The sequence below is a fragment of the Microtus oregoni genome, unplaced genomic scaffold (assembly GCF_018167655.1).
Source record: "Microtus oregoni isolate MIOR12 unplaced genomic scaffold, Mior012 000030F_ref0000283, whole genome shotgun sequence".
Lineage (NCBI taxonomy): Eukaryota > Metazoa > Chordata > Mammalia > Rodentia > Cricetidae > Microtus > Microtus oregoni.
Window position 1 is genome coordinate 11,298,037 of NW_024543089.1, and position 17,624 is coordinate 11,315,660.

Here is a 17,624-nt window from a genome sequence, read left to right on the forward strand (position 1 = left end):
TAGGTGACTGGAGCACAAGGGTTATGAGTTCAAGGTCAGCTTGGGCATCTTGGTGAGACTGTCTCAAGAAGAACAACGGCACTGCATTACTGGTTTCACAAACTTGTGAATATCAAGTCCCCTCACATGAAAGGTCAGGCATTCTCGAGACAACCATTTTGTGAGCTTCTCAAAATAGGAGAAGAAGATCTGAACGGTGGTCAGGTGGATGCACTTGAACATGGATGCTTGGAAAGGATCTGAAGGGAGGAATCAAAGTTGGTAACCAGTTTTCATGCTCATTCGAGTGCTTCCAGAACTGATTTACAAACGTAACTGTTGTATACCTGTCAAGTCTACTTTCACTTCTTTACCTGATATCATGATGGACTTCCTTTTCGTACTTCTCTTCTCTGCGTTTTCTATGACAGCAAAAGAGGATGGCCCCAATGAACACGAGAGCCAGCAGCGTGCCAATGATGGCTCCCGCGATCGTTCCAGCTCTATTTGAAGCTAGAATATGATTTCAACAGAATTAGTAGGAAGAAGAAAACCCACAACACATGGCTTAGTACTGAAAATATGGCATATATACATAGGTTCATTTCATTGCATGTATTAACTTTTAGAAGGCAGATCAGCAAGGCTTTTGTCTAGCAAGAAAAATGTGTAAAAACATTTTTTGAATGTTGTATCACCAAAATTTAAAAACTGATGTAATTTGAGTCAAAGTCATCTTGATTGACACATGAAAAATGTTACAAGCTTCTTGTACTTTAATGGCTAAATAGTGTGCCAAAGCTGATTTGATGACTTTTAGCTACTAAAATGATGGTCTTATTGATAAAGTGTAGTGTCTTGTCTTCTGCACACACTAAAAGAGTCAGTAAAAACCCACAGTGCTCTAATCAAGATGAGCATCCTTGCCTGTAATACACCCTTGCTGACTAAGCTAAATGAGGCTATGAGATTCTACCAGAAGCAAAACAGATGAAAAAAAGCCACTTACGAGGGACCACGTCCAGACGCAGCATACACTGATCAGAGCCCACTCTATTCTGGACTGTGCAACTGTATGTTCCAGAATACTCAGAACTGGCATTTTTCACAGATATAACGGGTGAAGTCATTTCTATGGAAGAAGAGGCAGGGAAGCAAATCAGTTTTTACAGGCTGAATTACTCTCAGTATTTAAAAAAGCTAATAAACCTTACGGAAGTTTGACAAAGCAGTTAAGAGACAGACAATGTTGCTGCAAACAGGCTGCCAGAGGCAGAGGCCCATGTTCAGATTCATGCAGTCGGGTTGCCGGCCCTACAAGCAAGCTTACAGTTACCACGATCCCTTAGCCGCAGCCTCGGCTAAAGCAAAGTGCTTGGTCCACTCTATAGCAGTTATATTATATTATCGGATATGATTACATTTAGCCAAGTTGAGACTTTTTAGCTCATATCACTTCCCATATGTTTCTTGGTTTAAACCTATAGGTAAGTTACTGTAACAGAGTAAGAAGCTGGGCAGAACCATGATGACCCCACTCTGATGCTTTTCTACTGAATTTTGGCCTTGAACATTTCTCAACATGGAAACAAAAACAAAAAAAAACCCAAAACGATCTGCCACAGTAAATATTAGATTAGTAAATATCCTAATATTTCTTCTTCGAGGACACTTGGTTATGATTATAAAATACTAAATACCTTTCATGGTGATTTGGACCATTCTACACACACCAGGGAATTTAAAATGTAATATATACATACAAACACTACTAGGTTTAAATCCAAATCAGCGGCCCAAAGGTATCATTCTGCGTCGGAAGCAGTACCTGCTAACCATGGAGTAGGCATTCTCTGGGTGTCTGACAATTTCTGCCATTCATACCGCAATGGAAGTGAACCTTCTTTTGGTTCACATTTTAGTTTGAAGTCATTTCCAATCTCTTCTGATCCATCCACAAAACATCTCGTACCGGAAGGCTTAACTGAACAAGAAGGAAACAAATTACAGCTTTATCTAAGAAAATGGGATTGGTTTTTCTAACAGATTACTTAAGCACAAAGTACGGTGCATAGCCACTGCTTCCTTTATCAGCCACTGCTGGGCTTGGAATGGACAAGGGAACAAAGAATGACATGTTGTCAACACTAGTTTATGCAGTTTTATCAAACACAGACAGTCACGAGCTCAGGCAAGCAGCCATTGCGTAAAGTTTGGCGACATCTCAAATGCAGCTCAGCTCTGTGCACGGCCATTCCATAGGCACACGTCAAAAAAGCAGGGGGTGAGGCTGGGTGATGATGCTCCCGGAAGCTACCCTCCATTCCTTACCTAGTCTCTGTCCTTGAAATGCAGCCATCTGTGAGTACGTGCCAAGTCATATCTCTCTAGGTGTCATTACTGGACAATCGACACTTAGTAACAACGCTGATAACTGGGACAATCCACTTTAATGCAGCACAGACCATTGAATTTAGGTATTTACATGAATTCAAATCCATTCAGACAGCAGAGTCACAAAAAGTAAATTGGAGGTTATCTTTCCGACCTCAGAGCAAAGGTTTAGAGCAACATCTAATCTCATTACCTGCAGCTTACCCCAACTCTGGCCTAATATCCTGGTATTGCACCATTCTGCAGCCCATTGAGGCATGGCATTTATGAAGTAAAATTGATATGTTAGTAAAACGGATTTAACAAATGTGTTTACATTGCACTGTTTCGTACTCTAGTAGGCAACTGATTTCAGAACCCTAAAAGTATACAAATATGAGGATTTCCAACTATTTTACATAAAATGACATAGTTTTTCACTTAACCTACTATGGCTTAAGACTTCAAATTACCTAGACATTGTTTGTAATACTTACTACAATATAAATGATCCTTAGTTGTTACAGTGCTTATGACTGGATAAAAAAAAATCATTAAAAGTCTGTATACTCCATGTACGTAAATGTTTCCAAATATTTTTTGATCCATGGTCGGTTCAGCGTGAGGTATGAAACCCAGGGATACAAAAGGCTGACTGTAGACCTACTGAGCAGTAGTCATGGCTGCAGCCAGCTGGCTGACGGGTCAGATTTCTATCCTGTAGCATAATCTCTCCTTCTGGAACCATGACTGTAGTCAAGAATGGTACGTACTGTGTAGTCTTTCATTCCATTACGTTTTTTATGAGTAAACAATGCTGTGTGTATGAGAAATCATCTTTGGGAGATATGATTACTATGCCACTGCATCAGCACATCCTGAGTGTGGCTGCCCAGTCAGCCACCGAGGAAACCTGGAGTCTGGGGACAGACAGGAGCAAGCGTGGAGTCTGCAAAATCAGAACGAACCGCCAGGGGAAGTACTACATAACAAGACTACATAAGAAGCGAAAACCTGGAAAGAATTTGGGGGTATTCTTAGAAAAACAGACATGGGCTCTTGGGCAGCTATTTCTGAGGAGAGAGCAGGGGTGAGGGGACTAAACACGGAGTGGGAACTGTCAGGGGGGGGGGCCTAGTGAGGGGATGGTGCAGGATCAGTCTGGGAGCAGTGCTAGCCAGACAGTAAGGCATTCTTTTCATTTTGTTCTAAGACCATAAGAAACACCATGTTTGCTATGAAGTCTGTGGTTGCTTTACCATCTGGCTTGCCAGGCTGATAAGTACCAGGGCTGGTGATTGACCCCCAGTCTAAACCAATCTCATGCTTCCGGACTTACATGGCATTTCCTCGTTTACCATTATGAATAAAAGTGGGTACTGGAACACTCACACACACACACACACACACTAACCTACAGGCCATTCCTGCTGCTCTCATCAGTGTGCTTAGCCACACTGCCATCACGGCTGTTCCCCCCCACAAAAAGCACGCCTGTCCACAGTTACTCTGAGAATAGCTACGCAAATCCTATTGCTTCCCAATGTACCCTGTCCCAAATTTTGATAGCCAGCCATCAATCCCACTGTGAGTAATACGCACACCAGTATGAAATGCTCTACAATGTATCTGAACCCAGTATTTCCAGGGTAGTGCTGGAAGAAGGGATACACAGAGTCACCTGTCATCTGCATCAGAATATGAGAAAGAGTGCAGAGTTCTGCTCTAAAGGAACCATTACCAGCATAGCCATTTACAAACATAAAGGTCAGCCCATGCTTACATGATATAAACATAGCATCTCAACGATACCCCCTTCCCTTCTCTGGAACCGTATTCAGTCTCACTTTCACACAGAAAATACTTTTAACTAGAGCCATTTTAAGACGGTGTATCTTTACGATCAGGACCCCTTAAGTGCTAAGGAGGCCAGCAATTAAGACAACCTCAGCAGTTGCCATTAGGATGCTATCACAGCTCCCAGTCCCTGACTGCTCACACAGGCATGCTGTAACAGAGGCCTTGACTAGGAACACGTACTGATCCTACCCTAAACTAAAGCCAAGTCATAGAGTTTGACAAGAGTTAAATCTCTGATTTAATGTATCCCCAAGACTATCTTAAGTAATTCTCGCCATCAGCATTTCCTACAAAAAGTGGATCTCCCTGAACCTAAGACTTTGAGTCCCAAGGCAGGAAAATTACTACCGTAAAACAGCTGACTGCAGTGTTGTACTTCAAGGAAACCAGCGCACTGCATATACAGCCTACCACAAGGAAGTTTTAGAGATATATGTGAGTTACAGCCTTTCAGAGCCTCCCAAAATGAAGAGATCAACTGCACACACCGTTTTGGATTCTCAAGGTGAATGAACAGCCTCTGCAGTCTTTGACAGCTTACTACGAAGCTGACACTTACTAAGAAGTGGCTAATCAAAGAGAGTAACGAGGCATCCCAGCAACTGATCCCCTACGCTGACAGAAACAGTGACAGCAAGGAGGAAAATAATGCCTCAGTCCTTATCCCAATTCTTTCTAGCACAGTCTATCTCCTCCCATTGAAACACTCCAGGGATTTGGGGCTGGATGGATGGCTCAGTACTTATTAAAGCTCTTGCAGACCACCCGAGTTCAATTCGCAGCACCCACATCTGATAGTTCCTAACTGCATTGGACTCCAACTCCATGGACATCTGATGCCTCTCGCCTGTATAGGCACTGGTACACACAGAGACCCACGTACACATAATTCAAAATAAAACAAATCTTTAAAAATATAAATAAATACTCTCAGTAATCAATCATAGAAATCTCATTTATCCTTAGAAGCTAATCAACCAAAATAAATTGATTTCACGGTAATTGACGTAGTATCATTGGAACTACATCAATCCCTTCACAAGAATGGAGGCTCCTTAAACATAATTATCTAAAATATCTACCACTTCCTAAGCCTCAATGAGTTTTGGTCGCAACACACTCAAACCATAGCCGAGTTCTTCTTCCATTACCTACAACCCTTTCACTCAATCACTTCACAAGTACGCAATCCTCTTCCTTTCTCCATTCAGAGAAATATAAGGACTAACTCTACTTTTCGCTGCCTGGGGACATCATGTTGTCATGAAACCAGTTTTGTCTTCCGCAAATGCTGATACTACAGGCTGTCGCCACTTTCCCTGGACCCATGTGGCCCCCATCGACACAAGGAATGGTAACTTACCAAGGACAGTCAGCAGAACTTTCTTATTTGCAACCCCAGGAGCTTTCTTCACTTTGCACTGATACGTGCCAATATCGGACAACTGCAGATTGGTTACATTTATAGACGCATCACCAGACGTGACGTCGTTACTCGTGAAGTGCACTCGTCCCTTCAGATCCGGATAGTAGTTATCATAAATCTTGTCTCCAGAATACAAAATAATCTAAGACAAAAGCAAAATCAAACAAAGACATAACAAAAGGCCAAAGCTACCTCATTTCATAACTGTCCGCATTTCCCAGTAAGATCCCCTCTTCCTGTTCTGAGACTCAAGGGCAAAGAGTGGACCCAGACTCAAACAGGAGGGCCACAGTCGGGACCTCTACAGGTGACTTTCTTATCTGAGCAGGATGGGGAAATGACACACAAGAATATCTTGCTTTCTCCCAACGTTAATGCAAAAAGGCAAAACCAGAAAACTGTTGTATTCTGAAACGCCAGCTATCTAATACACAAGATAAGAAAGCCAAGAGATCAAATGGGACTGAGCTGTGGCTCGTGCTCCACTTCAAACAGGTAAACCAACGTGGAACAGGATTGCATACTGTGCCCTACACTAGCCAGAAACAAACAAAAACCCCACCCGCAAACACAACCATAATCGACACAAACTTCTTGCCTGGGACGTTAATTTTGTACCGTACAGCTGAAAAATGTCTCCCAAGGATATCATTTTGCTGAGTTTTTCTGTATTTGCCTCTTCTAGCATATCCACCCCAAACCAACCTGAGCCCACAGAAACACTTCTGTGTGCGTGTCAACTGCCCATCACCAGGTCATAGTCAAGACCAGTTTGCTGAGTAAATGAGTGCACAGAGCAGCTGAAGGAGCCAGCACGGGGCCTAAGCGCACTAGCCGTTACCTTGCTCCTTAATCCTGCCACCCCCACTCGTCAATACCAATCAACGTTCATGCGTTCACAAACAAGACACTCCAGCTTCCTGTCTATTAAACTTTTCACTCATGTTATGAAAAGCTATAGAGTTCAAACAACTCTCCTTCCAAAGCACATTTTGACATGCACATCTCATTGGTGTCTTAAGAAGCACCAGACAGGTAAGATGTGTCCCCACGGTGAGTGACATACACCAACTTAGTGCTTTCTTGTGAAGACTGGATTAAAAAATGGGACAGCTAGCATTTACCAGGCAACTTTACATGTCTTCACTGATTTCTTGCAGTGTGACAAGGATGCTGGGATTGTCCCCTTGTAACATCTATACTAAGACTGTACCGGCTCTTGTCACATAAATTTATGTCACCCAGCTAAGCTATGAGCCGGACCTGTTTTCACTGGGCACTGAATGTAACCAATGTTTCTGTATTCCTTCCAAGCTCATGAAATACTTAAGTATGCAGCATGTCATTACATTCTAAGAGGTGGCTAGGACATGTGTCCCTACCGGACACACGAGGAACCGGGTTTACGGAACATGGGAAGAGACAGGAAGGACAACACAAAGGATAACAAAAGCGCAGGTGTGCAACCTGCAGATGTCTGTGCTCAAATTCCAGCTGCTAGCTGGAGGACACTGGGCGTGTCCTTCGCCTCTCCAAGCCTGTTTCCTAGCTTTCATAAGCACAACCATGTGCATCCTAGAGTCATCTTAAGGCTTAAATACATATGTATAGTCCCGTGCTGCGTACAGAGGGTTCTGTCAACCCCGGAGGGTGTATATACAACAGCAGGGCCGTCAGACTACTTCATAGCCGTCTTATGTCTGTGCAGGTGCATTCCATGGTGTTCAAATGACTGTAAAAATCTTATAAGAAAGCACACCAACACTGCCCAGGGTGTGGTACACAGTAAAGCGTCACATAGGGACAAGACTAGACATTTCTCCAGCCCGGCCTTCCAACTCCAGCTCCTTAGGTACTACCTGCCAAGCTAACTCGAATCCAACAGGAATTCAGCTAACATAGCCTAGCTAGAATTCTGTGAAGCACCCTCTTTAGAGATCTCTCTTTACCTGCTATCTTCCTCTTCATCCGCTCTTACTACGCACTAAATCTGAGGCCAGGTTTCAAACCCAGAAATGCCCGCTCCAGACCAAGTGCCCCGCCGTGTCATGCCCATTTCACAATTTTGTGCTCTGTCATTAGCTAGAGAGATTTGGGACCCTCCTTCCATGAATCAAGCGTGGGCACACTGTGCCTGCTGGTGTCTATAGGCACCTCCTCACAGACCTCACCTTCTCCTGTAACTCAGGACTGAAGATTCATGCTCTCCTGGGTTAACCCCAGATTCAGAATCCCGAGCAGGACTAGGGAAGGAGGACTGGGCCTTCATTAGAAATGTGTGTTCAGAGGGCAGACATCTTCACAGAGAGAAAGGGTGGAGGGGTGAGTGAGAGCGGCGAGGGCCACAGAGTATCAGGGAAGATGAAAGGAAAGGAGACAACTCTTGTTGCTGGGGTTCTTTTTGCATAGGAAACAGATGATTCTGGTCACTGCATCAGGAGAGGCCAATTCGTAGCCCTTGTTGCTAACAACTACAGGAGCTTCTTCTTCTCTTTCTTCTTTTTTTTTTTTTTTTTTTTGAATTTTCGAGACAGGGTTTCTCCGTAGCTTTTGGTTCCTGTCCTGGAACTAGCTCTTGTAGACCAAGTTGGCCTCGAACTCACAGAGATCTGCCTGCCTCTGCAATCCCGAGTGCTGGGATTAAAGGTGTGCGCCACCACCGCCTGGCTTCTTTATCTCCTTCACAAATTTCTGGACTTACCAAAAATACTCAATTCTGGACTGTACTAATTCAATCACTAAATGGAAGAATTTCAGTTGTGAGATAACCCCTTCCCTCTTATTTGAACAGTCTTTTGAAAGGGTCACGTTATGTGGTACAGGCTGCCTTCTGCCACCGCCTCCTGAGTGGGGATGGCGGGTGGGCACTACCGTGCACAGCTCTTACAAAGACTTGGATCACTAAACCCCCATGAAATCCTGAACTTACTTTTTAACCTCCGGCCTGAACTAAGCATGTAAGCAAGTATGTTATAGGGTTTTATGTTGTCGGCCCCCACCCTCACCCCTTCTGATCATTCTGTGTGCCAGGCAAAGGGCTCTTGGGAAAGGAACCTATCACCAAGAATGAGAACCTGACTTCCACCCCTGGGGTCCACATGGTGGAAGGAAAGAATCGGCCTCCAAAAGCTGCCTCTAACCCCCACTGGCTCGCATATGGCATTCACATGTGCACAGACCACAAGTACATAAAAGGTAAAACAAATAAACAAAGATTTCATTCCCTTGCCAAGTAATTCACTGTACAGGGCATTTAATTTGAGGGAATATGGAAAACAGGCTCTAGTGATAACACTGTACATCTTCCTTACAGTATATTGTATCATATATCTTCTTTAACAAAATGGATTTACTCATAGTCCCTGACACTGTGTGTGCTCCCTGCCTGCCTGCCCCTGGTTCCCTGTATCCTCTGCTCTGGCCCCTCATGTGCATATCCAGACCTTCAGGAGCTTCCGTGGGTCCCGGAAGTAACTTTTCATTACTTCATCCATTGCATTCACAGTATCTGCTGGCTGTGTCAACACACAGCATGACTGTGTCCCTCACTCCTACCACACCTGAGCAGCTAGCTGGGTGCTTTCTCCCCCTCCCCCGCCAGGCTATGTGAAGACACACCCAACATCCCCACTGACATGAGCAGTGGCAGTGATCAGCACAGATCCAACTCACCACTTGATCCACCTTCTGGTTATCAGATGGGGATATCAGCCATTCGATGTCCAGGGGTCCGTGGTCATTAGGACCAAGTGTAAACTTGCAGGGTAGATAAGCAGTTTCCCCTTTAGCTTTGTCGATACTCTGTTCAGGAGTAGTGATACTCAAACCTCTGGTGACATCTGCAGAAAGAAACACATACGTGGGTCAAAGCTTCTGCAATTGCCCTGGCGCATGACCCTGTGGCATTCATGGGAGCACAGTGAGATGGGGTTTGGGCTCAAAGCAACAGAATTTAGGGTATGTGATGAGCCCATTGATACTAAGACCACTGATACTAAGACATCCATTCAATAACTTTTTTTTCAGCAAAATAACTTTATTTCCTTACACAATAAACATATACATCCAGTATGTGGTGCTTCCATGACAACGGCTTTGAAAGTTAACGTGTGTAAAAGCTGTCTTGGTTGAGATGTGAAGTGTCTGGATGGCTAACCTTCTGTACATATTGGACTGGCCACAGCAGAATCTGCTTCATTAGGTAAGTTGCAGAAATTTAAAACCTTGAAACATTACTACACTTTTGCATCTAATGCTTCCAGGTGAACAGGATGCCGCAGGATCACTTGGATTCCAGGCATCTCTTGAGTTTTTCTGGTGATGGAACCGTTTATCCACATCTGTCGGTAGTGGGTAGGCAGATTCACATGGTGGTGGCAAAAGCATCCACAATGGCTTTGGCAGCATCGGGATCACACTTGATAGGGCTCTCCGACACGGTGGTGGTCACGCAACTGATTCCTTTCCCGTCTGTTTTCTTAGTCACTGATGCTTTCCAATAATCATGAGTGACTTTAATAATGTCAATTGCAAAATTCTTATCTTTAAATTCTGCATTGAACCCAAACTCATTTTCTGGTTTTCCATCAGGAACTTTATACCTTCTAAACCAGCCATCAGTGGCTTCTAAGTCACCAGGTTTCAGAAATATTTTGACATCAGAAATATCATTATAATTGGCCACATCTGGATCGTCCACGTTAATGGCGATGACTTTCCAGTTGGTTTCGCCTTCATCGATCATAGCCAATATGCCCAGAACTTTCACCTTGATGATCTCACCTCTTGTACACACCTAGCTTCCAATTTCACAAACATCAATTGGGTCATTGTCACTACAACAGCCAGTGTTTGTCACTGTACCCTGGGTCTTCCCATGTCAGAGGGATGGCACCATAGTTCCAGATGTATCCTTTGTAAGGGAACAGACTGGAAACATGGTGGAGCTTTCTTTTCTTCATGTCTTGCTTAATTGGACTAAGGGGTCCTTTGTAGCAATCTCCATGTTAGCATTTAACTAGTGTGGAACCTCAACCACAACGTGGAATACATCCTTTCCTGCATAAATCGGATTATCATGAAATGGAGAAAATACTGTCTTTCTCATTTTTTAGGAAGATGGCGGTACTCAAAAGAGTGAAGGGCACAGGGTGCTCCTCGCTGCTGAAGCCACTCATGGTGTCTGAGACGCACGGCAATTGTTCCCATACAAGAACTTTTAAGAGCACTGTAAACTTCCAGAGGCAAAGAAAATGAGTTTGCATTGCTTGTGCACAGAAGCTTTGATCTCATAGCCCTGTCTCGATAGGCCAAGTATTGCTATTATAAAAGTACACCGCCAAGCCCAACTGTAAAACTAGTTTTCTAGAGTTGACGATGCAGCTCGGCTACCTAGCACATGCAAAGCCCTATGCTGAATTGTTGTTGTTGTTGTTGTTGTTGTTGTTTGTAGCACTGAGCATGTGGTACACATCATTAAATGCAGTACTAGGGAGGCAGAAGTAGGAGGATCAAAAGTGAGAGGCTAGTTTGAGATACACAGAAAGACCCTGGCTGAGAAACAGAAACAGAAAAAAAAAAATGATTTGCCATCAAATGTGGTAGCACATTCCTGAAACCCAGCATGAGGGAAGCCAATAGGAGCACAGAGTTTGAGTATCCACTCAAAGGCACAGCAAGACCCTTTGTCAAAACAACAGGCAGAGAGAATACACCACCACCATGGTAGAGCACTGGCCTAGCAATTAAAAGGCTCTGTGGGTTCAATCCCCAGCACCATAAAAAGAAAGAGAGAGATAAAAAGAGAGAGAGCACAATCAAACAAGCAAGCCAGTCTAGCCATGGTAGAGTACGCCTTTAATCCCAGCACCTAGGAGGCAGAGGCAGGTGGATCTCTGTAAGCTTGAGGCCAGCCTGGTCTACAGAATGAGTTCCAGCACAGTCAGAATGGATACACAGAGAAACCCTGTCTTGAACAAACAAAAGAAACGAAAAGCTAAAGTTGGTGCTCAGATCAATAACAAAGGTATGAAGAGTCTGGCTGTTAGCTTGATTTGTAGCACAAATTCAATCATAAATTGATGGAGGAAGGTCATTGGTTAATTAAATAAAGAAACTGCTTGGCCCTTATAGGTTAGAACATAGGTGGGTGGAGTAAACAGAACAGAATGCTGGGAGGAAGAGGAAGTGAGCTCAGAAACGCCATGCTCCCCTCTCCCAGGCAGACGCGATAGCTCTGCTCTCTGAGGCAGATGCATGAAGGTCAGACCCAGGATGGACATAGGCTAGAATCTTTCCCGGTAAGACTGATGCTACACAGATTATTAGAGATGGGTTGATCGGGATATGAGAATTAGCCTGTAAAGGCTAGAGTTAATGGGCCAAGCAGTGTTTAAAAGAATACAGTGTCCGTGTAATTATTTGGAGGCATAAGCTAGCAGGCAGCCGGGGTGGTGGGGACGCAGCCCCGCCACTCATATTACTACAATAAATGAATCATCCGATACAAGTCTTTTAAGATCATTTACAACACAAAAGTTTCCCCATAACTTGTCACATCTACTGGTTTCTCTGTGACCAGCTTTTGTTTTCTTTTGTTATTCTGAAACAGAGTCTCACTCCTTAAGCCAACCTGGCCTGGAACTCACTTTGAACTCTAGACAATTCTCTTACCTCAGTGTCCCCAGTGCGAGTATTTTACAGGAGCCTCCACCCCCTAATGGATTTCCTAAACATTAACTCAACCATCTCCATTGCTCAGGACACTTAGCTTCACCATTTTGGGTTAAGAAGCAGCTTTACCCCTTGAACTCCTGAACTTCCCAACCCGGATGTTCGGTGTTGGATGAGATTATGAATGGTACCCAGGGCCTGACTCTCCCCACCTCCATACTCTCTGCTCTCCTTCCCCCTCTCTTCATCTTGCACCTATGATTAATACACTGAGCAAAATTAGAAGTCAATCAATCCCAAGCCCTCACTCTGCACAGCAACTATTCCATGATGTTTCTCCAATCACGTATGGTATTATCTTTTCTATTAGGTGAGAATTAATGTGCTATCAGAAATAATATTAGGTTGGTAGAGTTGAAGCCCAAAGAATAAAAACTAAAAGTTCCTTTCCTAAGCTTGTAACAATATCTAAGGACATTCCTCAAACTGAATAAAGAATGGGTGCAGAACCTCTGCATTCCTCTCTGAAATCAGACCAGTGAAGAGTAACAAGAATGTGCCAGGTAAAATCCAGGGCGAGGCCTCCAGATTCCTTGCTAAATCCATTCTCCCCTTCTTGAGAACTCTTACCATTGCACAAAATGATCCACATGAGAAATAACTGAGGTGGGTGACCAGCAGCCATTACTCCCCAAGATGCGACCCCATCACCCCACCTGCAACCCCTGTCTAGACCAGCTTCTGCAGCGTCCTAAGTGAGCCCACAGCCTCCTTTCTCAAGCAAGCCTATCCCAACCAACACCCGAGGGACCGTGGATACACAATGTCTGTGTTAAATATCTAAAGGTGGGGTTGGTGTTTCACACAGCAAAAGTTGATGATCCACCATCTAAACCTACTGACTGACACCAAGCAATGGCTTACCATTGTCCTGAAAGTATGCTAGCCATCAGTCTGTTTCAGCATACATATTTATTGTATTAAAATATGGCTTTTGACACTGATGTCTGGCACCTCTAGAGTTCCCGCTGAAGAACTATTGGAACTCTGGGACACTTTTTATAATGTCTAATAAATTCAGCCCTATGCCTGCCTCATTTTCAAAAATACATTTATTCTACTACCTCTCCACCCTCCAGTGAGTTGCCTGTCCTTCCTTCTAAGAACATTTATGGTACTTCCCCTGTCTATACGGATCACCTGTGCCTTGAGCACACACTGACTTGGGTGTCTGTTTTCTTTTAGAAATCTATGCTCAGTCAGCACCCACTTCCATCGCATTTGCTCAGTCACCACTTTTGTTGCCAATGCTATCCTGTATAGGACCCTTTAAGGTAGAAATCCTGATTTACTATATCATGATTGGCTTCATTAGGGGTCGGGAACTCTCAAGTACCTTTGTCTCTTAAAATAGCACCTTATAATTTGCAGAAAAGAATTTGAGATTGAGTTATATTCTGATCAAGTTTAGAAATGTCAGGGAAATATGATTCCTACATTACAAGTGGTCTGTCTTGATTTTCCCTTTGCTGGTGGACCATGTGCTCAGGCTGTAGACTGCAGATCATGTTATATGTGCACTAAGTGTGCATCTGCACGTGTTAGTGCGCCCGCACGTGTTAGTGCACCTGCACGTGGGCCCCCCAGACGCAAGGAGATGCGATTCTGTTTAAGATATTTTAAGCAGTTCCAGAAATGACTTTCACTATTTCCTTTTTGAAATGGGTTTGCTCCTCACTGTGTTGTGCTAAAAATGAAGTGAAATCTCAAGGTCCTCACAAAGGAATCTTGGGTTTCCTAGCAACGCTGAGAGCTCTCTCTGAAGAGGCATCCTTTTTCCAAGTGCTAAAGTATGAAACAGTCAAAACTGTATAAAACAAAAGACAGACATGCTTCTTGGTCTCATGGAGTGACTCTGTAAATTGCTAATACTTGAGTAAGCTAAGCAATAAATTAACTCGCAAAGTACTCGCAGGTTCAGAGTTTAAAAACTAAATCAAATATCAAATCTTATGATTTTATTTAAATTCATTTGCAAGGTTTAGAGAGATAAATGGAACAAAAATCCAAGCCCCAAGTCCTTGCAGAGGTCAGTTATGAGCGCTCAGAACCGGAGCATATAAACAAACAGAGCACCGCCCATCCTACAGGGACACTAATTGGAATGGCATCTTTCAGCCTCCTGCTTGCTTTTCTTCTCTCCGATTTCTAAATCTGGGTCTCTGAAGACTCTCTGCTGCCCAGTCTAACTGAACATCAAAGTCATGTGACATCAAAGAGTATTTTCTGGCCCTTGATGTCACCTCCTACTAAGCCCCCTTAGGAGATCAGATTCTACCAAGAATGGCATGAGTAGGGAAATGGAAGAAGCTATTGTTCTGAGGGGAGACAGAGCTCTGGACGAATGGCATGCCTTGTCTGGGTGCTTTAACTGGTCAATGTGGGTGACCAGCAGTGAGCTTTGCCTTTCAATCATGCAAAGGTATAAAATGCTGAGGAAGTTTAATGGTTTTTCTTTTTCTCTTTTAAAGGAGAAGTAAAGATGAGAGTTTTAGATTACTTTGAGAAGGAAGGCCTTAGAGAAAAGTGGGGCTTTTTTCATTGTTTAAGAAAAGGGGGAGGGCTGGAGAGATGGCTCAGAGGTTAAGAGCACTGGGTGCTCTTCCAGAGGTCCTGAGTTCAATTCCCAGCAACCACATGGTGGCTCACAACCATCTGTACTGAGATCTGGCGCCCTGTTCTAGCGTGCGGTCATACATCGAGGCAGAATGTTGTATACATAATAAATAAATAAATATTTTAAAAAAAAAGAAAAGGGGGAGAAGCTATGATTGGGGGGGAAAAGTATTTACTCTAAACACTTGAAGTTGCAAACTATCACTTCACAAAACCACAGAAGAAAAAGCTTCAAACAAGACGATCAAGTGAGAAACAGAGGATCTTATGGGGTGTCACAAAATTTCAGGTAACATAAATTACAGAGGGAAAATGGTGACTTTATAATGGAAGATCCTAGTGATGCACCACCTTAACCAAATTATCAAATCACTTTCCCTAGACCAGCATGGAAAGAGTGTGCCTCCTGATTCAAACAGAGCTGCGCTGGAGATAACGCACACCAAGTTAAAAGTGTATAAGTTAACCAAGATGGTAGAAACACCTTTAAACTGTATTTGCAAGGCCCAACATAGGGTGCTTACCTTAAAATCCAGTATTTGGGGCGGGGGGGCTCTGTCAGTTTGAGGCTACCCTGGCATACATATAAGTTCCAGGTCACCAAGGCTACATAGTGAGACCGCATCTTGCAAACCAAAACAAAAAAGTCAATGGAAAAGGTGATGGATAGTCTGTTTGATTACAACCATATGACTTTCTACAAAAGGAATAATTTAACCCAGTTAAAAAGATGATTAGAGAAGAGAAAGGAGGGGCAGGGCAGAGGTTTCTTGGAGCCTCCAACCTCTTCCGATACCCAATGTTGCAATGGTAGAGACACCACATCATTGTGACTTTGTTCAGAGCTGTACAATAAACAGGACTGTAGCTCTGGGATGATAGAAATACGTCTCAGGTCCATCAAGTCTGTATATAAGTCAAGACATATGTAGGCAGGAGATGGTGGCACAAGCCTTTAATGCCAGCAAAGACAGATCTCTGTGAGTTTGAGGACAGCCTGATCTACAAAGTGAGTTCCAGCACAGTCAGGGCTGTTACAGAAGAACCTTGTTGCAGCAGATGGGGGGGAGGGGGGACTTGGGGTGGGGGTCTAACATATGCATATCCCTGCCTAAGGGATTTTCTTTTGTTGGGGAGGCTACAAAGGGTTTAGGGCACACACGGAAGAACTGGAAAATGAGTGGAATTGGGGTGCATTTTGTGAGATTCCCAAAGAACCAGTAAAAAAAAGTTATGTTAAAAGAAATAAGTCAAGGTATAAGGGAATTTTTTGTGCATATTCAATTTTGCTGTGTTCAATTTTGCTGTATATTTCAAACAGTTCTAAAGATATAACCTATTTTAAAATGTACATTTGTAATTAAACTATAGAAATATAAATTAAAGCAATGTGATACTGTATTCCACAGATAACACTGGTAGTGTTTAAAGAACACTGTTGTACATGATGGTTCGCACATATAATCCCAGCATCTGCAAGTTCAAAGCGTTTAAGGCTAGCCTCGGCTTCATAGCAAGTTCAAGCTAAGTTTGAGCTACAGAGATTCAGTCTCAAACACCAAGACCTGGAACTGTGGCTCAGCGGTAGAGCAATCACTTGCCCACCATGCACAAGGCTTTATGTTTATTCCCAGCTCCACAAGAAACAAACAAACAAAAAAAGAGTTTTAAAAAAAGCCAGGACTAACAAAACATTAGAAACTGAGAAAGTGAAAGTTAAGTAGTACATCCTATCTTAGAAACAACAGAAGACTTGAAAATGGGTTTGTGCACTTTTGGGAATTATGGCAAAACCCCTATAGTGAAGACTTCCATGTTCACGGACATTCTTCACCCAAGAAGTTATTCCCTGAAGTACTATGAAGCAAGAAAACATCTGAAAGCAATCTTGTTGTGCAAAAACAAGCAAGAAAGTTGGGCAATAAACCCAAGATCATCTACACAAGACAGAGATCTACAAAGGGTACACCAGGTGGAACCAGTCTCCTCCAACAATAAAGGAAACCTAGCCAAATTGTTGGAGGTGGTAAAACTGAATCTCACTCACATTAATAAAAGTATAGCTAAATACTGCCCTCTAGGTACCAGTTTATTTACCTAATAATTTAGTCAAATCAGATCATTCAGAAAGTACATGGCCTTAAGCTCACATGAATAAAAACAACACACTAATAAAGACGTGGGGAACTAGGCTATTGAAAACTCCCACAATTCAAGTGCAAAAGTTCTGACCTGTGACTTGGAGCTACAGCCTGTAAAGTAAAGATCTGAGCTGAGCACTGGAGGAGGAGTCGCCATGAATTCACCTTGTGCAGACACAGACAAGAAGGTGTCTGCCTACAAGTCAGAGGGAGGCTCCTCACCATAAACCAAGATGGCTGCCAACCTGGCCCTGGCTTCCTTAGCCTGCGGATGTGAGAGCAAACAAATGTCTTTACTTAAGGCATCCATCCTCTCTGGTATCCTGTTGTGGGAGCACGGAGTGCCTCAGAAGGATCCATGGAACACTTTTGACTTTTAAAGCCAGGGCCACGAGAATCATGACCACCCCTCGCAGGTCTTTTAGCATAGCAAATCTCCAAGTGCTCAGACAGAAGTCAGCAAGCCTTTGCTGAATGAATGCCATTGACTTCTTGTA

At 43.4% G+C, this 17,624-nt stretch overlaps 1 protein-coding gene and 1 pseudogene across 2 annotated transcripts in view; both read right to left on the bottom strand.

Annotated features, from left to right (window-relative positions):
* Cxadr (CXADR Ig-like cell adhesion molecule) overlaps window positions 1–17,624 on the bottom strand; it is a 54,246-nt gene that overhangs the window by 16,697 nt on the left and 19,925 nt on the right. For both annotated transcript variants that reach the window (XM_041678439.1, XM_041678438.1), the window contains exons 2-6: window positions 9,311–9,477; window positions 5,576–5,780; window positions 1,808–1,963; window positions 989–1,111; window positions 354–492 (exon numbers count right to left, since the gene is read on the bottom strand). In XM_041678439.1, the coding sequence (XP_041534373.1) occupies window positions 354–492; window positions 989–1,111; window positions 1,808–1,963; window positions 5,576–5,780; window positions 9,311–9,477 (790 nt within the window). The remainder of the gene's footprint in view (window positions 1–353; window positions 493–988; window positions 1,112–1,807; window positions 1,964–5,575; window positions 5,781–9,310; window positions 9,478–17,624) is intronic.
* LOC121465288 lies at window positions 9,836–10,815 on the bottom strand (annotated as a pseudogene).